At 46.9% G+C, this 8,710-nt stretch overlaps 3 protein-coding genes across 3 annotated transcripts in view; 2 read left to right on the top strand and 1 right to left on the bottom strand.

Annotated features, from left to right (window-relative positions):
* Positions 1–545: 545 nt before the first annotated feature.
* Positions 546–4,033, top strand: LOC308366234 (uncharacterized protein; the record flags this gene model as incomplete). The annotated part of the gene is made up of 4 exons (XM_080839869.1): positions 546–705; positions 1,870–2,132; positions 2,565–2,741; positions 3,725–4,033. The coding sequence occupies 4 exons, from the start codon at positions 546–548 to the stop codon at positions 4,010–4,012; spliced, it is 888 nt and encodes a 295-aa protein (XP_080695995.1). The 3' UTR covers positions 4,013–4,033.
* A 297-nt stretch (positions 4,034–4,330) lies between these two features.
* On the top strand, positions 4,331–6,024 carry LOC308365327 (uncharacterized protein; the record flags this gene model as incomplete). Its single annotated transcript, XM_080838710.1, has 2 exons — positions 4,331–4,690; positions 5,308–6,024. 2 exons carry the CDS (start codon positions 4,331–4,333, stop codon positions 5,884–5,886), a joined length of 939 nt encoding a protein of 312 aa, XP_080694836.1. The 3' UTR covers positions 5,887–6,024.
* Positions 6,025–7,971: 1,947 nt separating this feature from the next.
* Positions 7,972–8,710, bottom strand: part of LOC308366233 (uncharacterized protein) — a gene marked incomplete at both ends in the record, with an annotated part of 7,582 nt that continues 6,843 nt past the window's right edge. The window contains 2 exons of the mRNA XM_080839868.1: positions 7,972–8,507; positions 8,637–8,663. Of these exons, the coding sequence (XP_080695994.1) occupies positions 7,972–8,507; positions 8,637–8,663 (563 nt within the window). The remainder of the gene's footprint in view (positions 8,508–8,636; positions 8,664–8,710) is intronic.

Here is an 8,710-nt window from a genome sequence, read left to right as displayed (position 1 = left end):
ATATTACCCGTACACTTAAGCGCACATTTAATATCTTTATTATTATTTAGTTTTTGCCTCACCATTGGCGTCTCCAGGTCTTACAAGCAAACAAATTCAAGCCACACACACACCACTCCCTGTAGATCTATTGGTAATGTAATGAAGCCGTGTTGAAGCCCTCTGCTGCCTTCCCTGCAGGTTTCCAAAGGACCCAACCAGGAGGCTACAGTGGTGTGCAGCTATGGGCAGACAGAGCTCAGACCACCAGCTGTGGGCCCCCTCTATCAATAGTGTCCTGTGCAGCAAGCACTTCACCCCAGACATGTTTGATTGCACGGGCCAAACCATTCGCCTGAGAAATAATGCCATACCTACTATCTTCGATGCCCAGAAGGTATGGGAAACACTCAACTAAGCATTGATTTATAACCCATATTGAAAGATTCCACATTCTGTCACTGTATGTATGTCCTAGTGTCTTAAGATCACTCTTATCTTCAGAGTTAGAATTCCCTTATGATCCAATGAGAATGTTTCGCTAATCGTCTCCTTCTGTCTGATCCATGTCCTCCCAGGTGAAGAGAAAGAGGCTTCAAGAAGCAAAGAAGTCGAAGATCTCCCAGACAGTCTCCGATGTAATAGAGGCTGAAAAAAGACAGACAAGAAGAGGAAGGCGGGGCAGAGACCGACACCAAAGCACAGAGGACGCAGCAGAGATTACAGGTGAGGCCCCTTACTGGGAAAATGGGAGGTAAGCAAGATGAAGGAAGTTGTATCTTCTTTACCTTTGGGTTTTCCAAGGGGGAAAAAATGCAGACCATGTTAGGCTTGTGTGTGTGATGAAACAGGACTTCCTGATCAATCGCACACAGAGTGTACAACTGGGGAAGCATCTCTCTTCAAATCTGACCATCAGCACTGGCGCCCCACAAGATTGCGTGTTCAGCCCACTATTATACACCCATGACTGTACTCCCTCCTGCCCATCCAACTACATCTTCAAATTTGCAGATGATACAACAGTGCTTGGCCTCATCTCCAACTATAAGGCTGCCTACAGGCAAGAAGTGGGGAAACCTGGCAGTCTGGTGTTCTGAGCACAACCTCAGTCTCAACATAAAGAAAACGAAAGAGATGATCATTGACTTCCGAAAGTCTGCCCAGCATAATCACCATCACCCACTCTACATCAACGGTGAAGAAGTTGAGCGAGGGAAGGCCCAGCAACGCCTCTTTTACCTCCGGAAGTTGAGGAAAGAACACCTTCCTCAGAGGCTGCTGTATAACTTCTACCGCTGAGCTATAGAGAGTGTGCTTACATACTGCCTGAATGTATGGTTCTACAGCTGCACAAAGGCGGAGCAGGCAGCCATCCAGAGGCTGATTAAAACAGCGGGAAGGATCATTGGAGCAGAGCTGCCCGACATCTTTTCCATCTCCTCCTCGGTTGCCTGCAGCGCTCTAAACGCATCCTCACAGACCCTTCCCATCATGCCCATCATCTGTTCCTGTTACTCCCATCAGGGAAAAGGTTCAGATCAAAAAAGGCACGCACCTCCAGGATGTCAAAGAGCTTCTATCCTCGTGCAATAAGGCTTCTCAACAGCTGTTGCTGCCTCTACTGTCTTGTTGTCTTTGTGACAATGACAATAAAGTACTTTGAACTTTGAACTTGAACCCCTCTTAATCTATCTCAGGAAAATATATCTTTAAAGGAAGTCTCCATCTTTCTCCTATGCTTTCTCAATCTTTCTGTGTAATGGATCCTCACTCCTTCTCTGTCTGTCTTCTTGTCTCATGTACCTACCTGTGCACTTCTACTCTCTCTCTTTCTTTCTTTCTTTCTTTCTTTCTTTCTTTCTTTCTTTCTTTCTCTCTCTCCTCCAGAGTCTCCGCCTGGTCTAGGGGACCTTGCCCTAGCAGCCGAACTGATGGAGCTGGTGAGCAGTACCGTGACCCAGCTCCAGAGGGACGTGCAACTCAGCCGGGCCCTGCACAACGACCACAGCTCCCTGCCCATCCCCTCCGACCCGGCCAGGCTCTGCGCTTTGGTTCACGGCCTGGCCAAGGACAAGCACCGCCAGGAGGAGGCAATCCTCAGCCTGCGCAAAAAGCTGATGCTCAAAGAACAGCAGCTGCAGCAAAACAAGGTAAAATGGAGCTTCACAGAGGTTGATGTTGCTTTTATTGTCCTCTTACAGTCTGCTGGGGTAGGTTAAATGTGAAATTAGTGATTTAATTACAAAAGGGCTATGATGGTCTAGATGGTCTGTCTCTTTCTCACTCTCACTCTCCCGCCCGCCCTTCTCTCTTGGTTGTGTGAAGTTGGAGAAGATGAAAAAGTAACACAAAACAGAAAGCCCGACACAAAAGCTGTCTTGCTGTTTTTTGTGTGTGTGTGTTTTATCTGATGTCTGTGTCTGAGGTTGTCTATATTGGATGTTCTTGGATGTGAACAAGCGTCTTAAACCTGTCTTTCTCTCTCTCTCCCTCCCCCTCCCCCTCCTTCTCATCTCCCCCATCCCTTTCCCTCAATCTTTACCTTCTCTCTCTCTCTCTCTCCCCCTCTGTCTGTTCCTCAGTTGGAGTGGGAGGCTGAGCAGCCGGCCCAGGAGGTAAAGATCGCTGCTCTGGCACGACAGCTCAAGAAGGAGCATCAGGAGAATGTGCTCCTGCGAAGGCAGCTGAGAGAGGCCACAGAGCAGCTGCAGAGCAGCACCGACGCTGTGCTCCTCCTCAGCTCTAGCATGCAAAAGCAGGTAATTCTGCGCTTACATTTAGTCATTTACCAGACGCTTTTGTCAAAAGCGACGTACAAGGGAGAGAACAGTCAAGCTACGAGCAATAGAAACCTGGTGAAACAATAAATACTACTTTACATAAGAAAATGTGCTCTTAGACCACAACACGCTTAGGTTGGCATGGCACACCTTGTAGACTGATGTTTTTGCCCAATTATCATAGTGATGGAAAGACCGAAAGCATACCGTAACGCACGTCTAAGGTCACACACTGTCTGACTTAATAATCGCAGAACCAAGTCCCGATTGGGCTGTTACTGTGGTCATTCACGACCCAACTTCCAAATCACAGGAACAAGTGGGCGTTCTATTTTAAGGTGACAAAAATGTCCTTTTTTCCTTTGCCGGTGATGGGAAGACACATTTTCTAATAGGATTAATTAGTTGACTCTCTCGACTGTCAGCTTGATAAAATCAAACATGTTTGAAATACTCGTGACTCCAACAGTCGGAGTCAGCCGGCAAAGAAGTGGAATCTGTGCCCATCATAGCCGATAATCTGTGAACCCAGTTGACGCCGCCTGGCCGAGGATGGCAGACTCAAGCAGACAATTGTGGAGTTAGTCGATTGCAAATGGTGGCCAAAATGTGGGTAGAATTCAAGTGGAGCAGTCCAATCTCCGTTTAAAGCAGATGAAGAGAGCAAGGATTGGACAGGGGGACAGAGGATGTAGATCAAAGTGACCTTGAAAAGTGGTTCGGTCAGCTCGTAGTAATAGTTGAAGATTTCGTTCGCATTATTAGGGGGATTTTTGTTTAGTTTTGTTGAGAACTTTGGGTAGGAACAGTGCCATAAAGCATAGCTACATTGTTGCTAGTAATAGCATAAGGAGCATACATATGAAGAGATTTATATCTCAATGCTTTTATTTTTATTCATGAATGACCCTATCTCACTCCTTTTTCTCCCCCTCCCATTTGTCCCCCACCCCATCGTTAAGAAGCGGCCTCAAGCCAAGCGTCCAGCTGCCGCCCTCAGTGCCCGCACCCTTAGCCGTGGCCACCCTAGGTGGCTACGCTTTTACACGGGCTTCAGGTCCTACCCCCGCTTCCAGGCCTTTCTCGCTTTCCTGCAGAGTGGCGACCGCACCATGCTGGCACAGAGCTGCCTCAGCGAGGCAGAGGAACGAGTGGAGGAGGATGAGGAGGAAGAGGAGGCCGAGGAGAAAACACTGTCAGACAAGGATGTGATTCGCCAGGCAAGGGCATGGATTTTGGGAAATATTTGATTCATATTATATCAAATGTTTGGTTTTATGTAATACTTCTTATGTATAAGAGTCGCTGAACATTCTACTTTGGCTTGACTAGTCATTTGAAGTCAAGGTTTAGAGGGCATGGATGATTAATTGTGTGATATTGCAGTTTCAGTGAAAATCCTCAAGGTGTCTCCCTTTGCTATTGTAAGGATGGGTCTTCGTGTGAGACAAAGTAAAGTGCAGTGGTGGGAGTAAGGGACTTTTGTTAGCTATTTTCAAAGTATTTAACAAAAAAACACAGATAAACACCAAAATGTTAATTATTTATCCTGCATGTAAAAAGAAAAGATGAATCCCTCTTGTTTTTTTATAGTGATGTGCCAAACGCCCCATATTTACCCCCCGCAGGACTCAACCCCGCCCCAGCACAACAACCGCGCCCTCTTTCCTGATGATGAGGATGAGGAAGAGCAGGAGGCCACGGGCGAGTCGGTGCGGCGGAGGCTTCTGGCCCAGTTGCGCGGAACCAGCCGGCCACTGAGCGGCCAGCGTGTGCTGGGCCCAGAGGACCAGCTGCTGCTGGTGCTGACACGCCTGCGCCTGGGCCTGCTGCTGCACGACCTGTCCTTCCGCTTCCACGTGGCCGAGGCCACCGCCTCACGCATCTGGGGACACTGGCTGGGGCTCATGCAGTGCCGACTGCAGCAGGTGGGGACGGGGACGGGGGCGGAGGGGGGTGTGGGGGTTGAGGGAGAGACACGGGTGTAAAGAGGCTGTGGCTACATTTACATTGGGCCTGATAAATCACATCACCAGGCATGCCAGACTGATATATCAAAGCTACAGAAGGTCACAGGGTCACGTGGCAATTGTGTATTTTTGCCACATTTCTAGAAGATGATTGCCCTTATTCTTGTGATTTTATGACGTGTTAAGTGGCTTGTGTAACCTCCTGGATCATATTGGTTGTGGTTTGTGGTTACTTCACAGTTGTATTACTATATAACTACTGAAAGACATGCAAGAGGCAGCTAGCTTAGATGACCGGTGTGTTCATCTGTCCTTCAGATAACCATACACCACATATAACATTTATTTGAAGATGTTAGCAGCACTAGTCACCTGTAAAAAAAAACATGCTTAACAAAGTGTCAATTTGCATACAGCCTCTTAAACCAGGGTGCTATTCATGGCATGTGTTTGTGATTTTAGCGCTCTCTCACTCATACACTCTCTCTCTCTCTCTCTCTCTCTCTCTCTCTCTCTCTCTCACTCATACACTCTCTCTCTCTCTCTGTGTCTGTCTGGCTTCCTTTCCGTGTCAGGTCCCTGTGCGCTGCAGCCAGCATTACATCTCCCAGTTCAAGCCTCAGCACTCCCTCTCCCTGGGGCCTGGCCATGAGCTGGCTGTGCTCGAGTGCTCAGACCTCCTCTTTGACGCCCTGTTACGCGACCGGCAGCGTGTGGCCCGAGGCACAACTCCACCTCGCAGGGCTGTGGCGTCAAAGAAGTCTCTGCACTCCCCTCAGCCCTACCGTCACCTGTGGCCCCAGCGGGGCTGTGCCCTGGCCTCTCCCGAGGGCCACCTGGGCTTCTGCAGCTCCAGTCGGCTGCAGGAGTGGGAGGACTGGGCCGCCAAGCCTGACGGACCTGTTCCCGCCGCCCTCCCTAACCTCCCTGCTTACCTGGTGGGCGACGAGAGGGGGGTTGTGCCCGTGCCTGCTGAGGGCGTACCTTGCCTGGAGGTCCTGAGTGTCCGTTCGCTGACCGATAAAGCACTCACCTTTCGCTACCTGCGGACGGTTCACACCCAGACCCAGGGCTCCGTCATCCAGATGGACCGTGCCTGGGAGGTGTGTTGTTACCTGGCCTGCCTACTGCACCAGCCAATGGGGCTGAGGTAGGGGCGGGGGTTAGCATTGTCATTTAGGAAGGGTGGCAAAGCAGGGACAAAAAGGGTCTGATGAAAACTTGAAATTTCTTTTTAACCTCTGGAAATGTATTTTTGTTATTTCTTTTGATACTGACTGTACACTAATGATTTGGAGTTTGTTTATACCTGTTATAAAGTTTTTAAATAAATATTTTGCACTGTTTGGTACTTGTGAGTTCATTTGATGGAGAAATAATTTGTACATATACACACACATGTACTAAAACAGATGCTACATCTGTTGAATGGCCAGGCCGAGAGAAACTAAAATTGACTTCAAAGAATTGTGCCAGAAACGTACCGGAATTGTTATAGTTCATCCCTAGATGCACTTGTCTGCAGACTGATCGATAAGGCTATCAGGGGTATCAGTCAAAATACTGGCAATGGGTTCAGCTGCTTGTATTGTGCTGGGAAATGGTATAGTGCAGCTGATAACTTTGAGGCTTTGTACATTTACATTTAGGAGACACTTTTATCCAAAGCAACATACAAGGGAGAGAACAATCAAGCTGCGATAGGAGTTGGGTCTTTAAGAGCTTCTTAAAGGTAGAGAGGGACGCCCCTGCTCTGGCAGTGCTGCTAGGCAGCTTGTTCCACCAAGGTTGAAGAATGAGAAAAGTCTAGATTGCAGTACTTGCACAGACGGTGGTGCTAAATGAATGCCAGACTATTTTAAAAATTACTGAGGCAAAGTTGCATTTTGTCTGCAATTAGGTGTTCGCCTCGCAAACTGTCAATCATGAACAAATAACCTGCGTCAATCACAGAGGTGGTTTGAGGTTGGTAATGGCATTCTATTGTCTGGCCATTCTAGAACCAGACACTTGGCCCCTGGAACAAAGTGTAGTAAAATAAAGACATAGCTTTAAACCCCACCTTATCTCCCTCTGGAACGAAATACTGTTTTCTGATTGGCTAATGGGGTGTACATTAAGTTCGTATAACCGGACACCTTGGACGTAGTCCCAGTAGAAAAGTTAAATCGCCGTTCCATATCAATGCTCTTGAATGGTTACCATTGACAACCAACGTAACGTTTTTTTTTCTTCAAAAAAAGAAAACTTCTGGTAATTTATAAAATAGTCTTTATTTGAAATACATGTTTTCCTCTTAATTTGGCACGGATGCATTAACATTAATGTCATGATTCCTTTCCATCTGTATCAGTCATAAAGTAAACAACAGTTCTTTACTATCCTTAATGAAAAGCCGATTCAGAATCAGATTAATAAGAAACAATAAGTAACATCCAGACAAGAAATAATCTCCATTTAACATACAACAATGCCTTCGGGAATTTGGTATTTGTATTGCCGTATTGAAATTCGATTATTTTGGTATATTCTTAAAAAGACCCTGCATTGATGATGAAAAAGTATTTAATACCTACACAAGTCATTAACTCAACACAGGTTAAAAGTGCAAAGTACAAGTAAACACACACAAACACACACACACACACACAAGGCCGGAGGCTGCAGGTAATCACAGCTAAGGGGATGTCGTTTACCAATCCCTCGAATATGAATGTCATGAATATGAACGCTTTATCTGTCTCTTGTCCAACCAGAAATGAATAAATGGATCGACCAGACCTAACTGATGTACACACACACGCACACACAAACACACACACACATACACACACACACACACACACACACACACACACACACACAAACACACACACACACACACACACACAAACTCACACACATAAACACACACACACACACACACATATTATATATACATATATATATAGAAATAAGAAAAAAGACAAACATTACATATCGATAAATATAAAGATAATATAGGCATTTGGTTATTGTGCATTTTAGTTCATCTGTCTTGTGTGTGAAATATAAATAGTTTGAATTCATTAGACTATGCAATATATAGTGTTAATTTTTTTTTTTTTTTTTAATATAAATGCTTTGAATGTATTCATTATTTTCAGTATCTTCAGAGCTTATGTACAACAGTATAGATGGGTTGGCAGACACCCAAGCCCTTATGCACTCAAGGGAGTGTTAGTGGTGGCATGGGAGTATTAGTGGTGGCGAGCAACTGGGCTGGGATCCTTGATCGTGATGAGGGTCCGTCCATCCAGGGGTGCGAACAGCGGGTAGAGCTTCTCACGGAAGTGGCCCTTGAAGGTGTAGATGTGCGAGCAGTTCTCGGCGTCATAGAACGAGATCTGGCCCTCCTCGTAATCCAAATAGATGCCCAGGCGGCGTGGCACCAGCGCCAGTGGCAGCGCCGTCTCGGGCTTGGTGCACGCGTAGAACTGCCGGGTGCTCCGCCATAGGGTCCAGTAGCCTTTGCTAGGACACATGGGGAAGCGGCCGTGCCTCTTGGAGGAGCCTGTGGTCACCCCCACCCTCCAGTAGCCGTCGTTGGCCAGGTCCACCTCCCAGTAGTGGCGGCCGCTCAGGTAGCCCTCCCAGCCCAGCACGCAGGGCCAGCTGTCGTAGCGCTGCGGGCTGTAGGGCAGGTCGGACTCCGTGTGCGACTCCATTACTTTCTTCTGGTCATCGGACACCAAAAGCCAGGAGTGATTGGTCATGGGATCCAAAGTGACATTTGCTATGATGGGGAAAAGGGCAACGAGAAAGACATTTATTATCCATCCTTTGTTTGTTTGATTGTTTATTCTTTATTATATTGTTATTCTTGTTTGCATTGTTTAAGTAGTCAACATGAGAGGATACTCACAAGCAGCACTGCGGATCCAGCTCCACACTGCAATGTAAAGTTTATTTGTTAATGTTTTTTTATTCCACTTTCAC

The sequence above is a fragment of the Sprattus sprattus genome, assembly GCF_963457725.1.
Source record: "Sprattus sprattus genome assembly, chromosome: 5".
NCBI lineage: Eukaryota > Metazoa > Chordata > Actinopteri > Clupeiformes > Clupeidae > Sprattus > Sprattus sprattus.
This window is presented reverse-complemented; position numbering and strand designations above follow the sequence as displayed.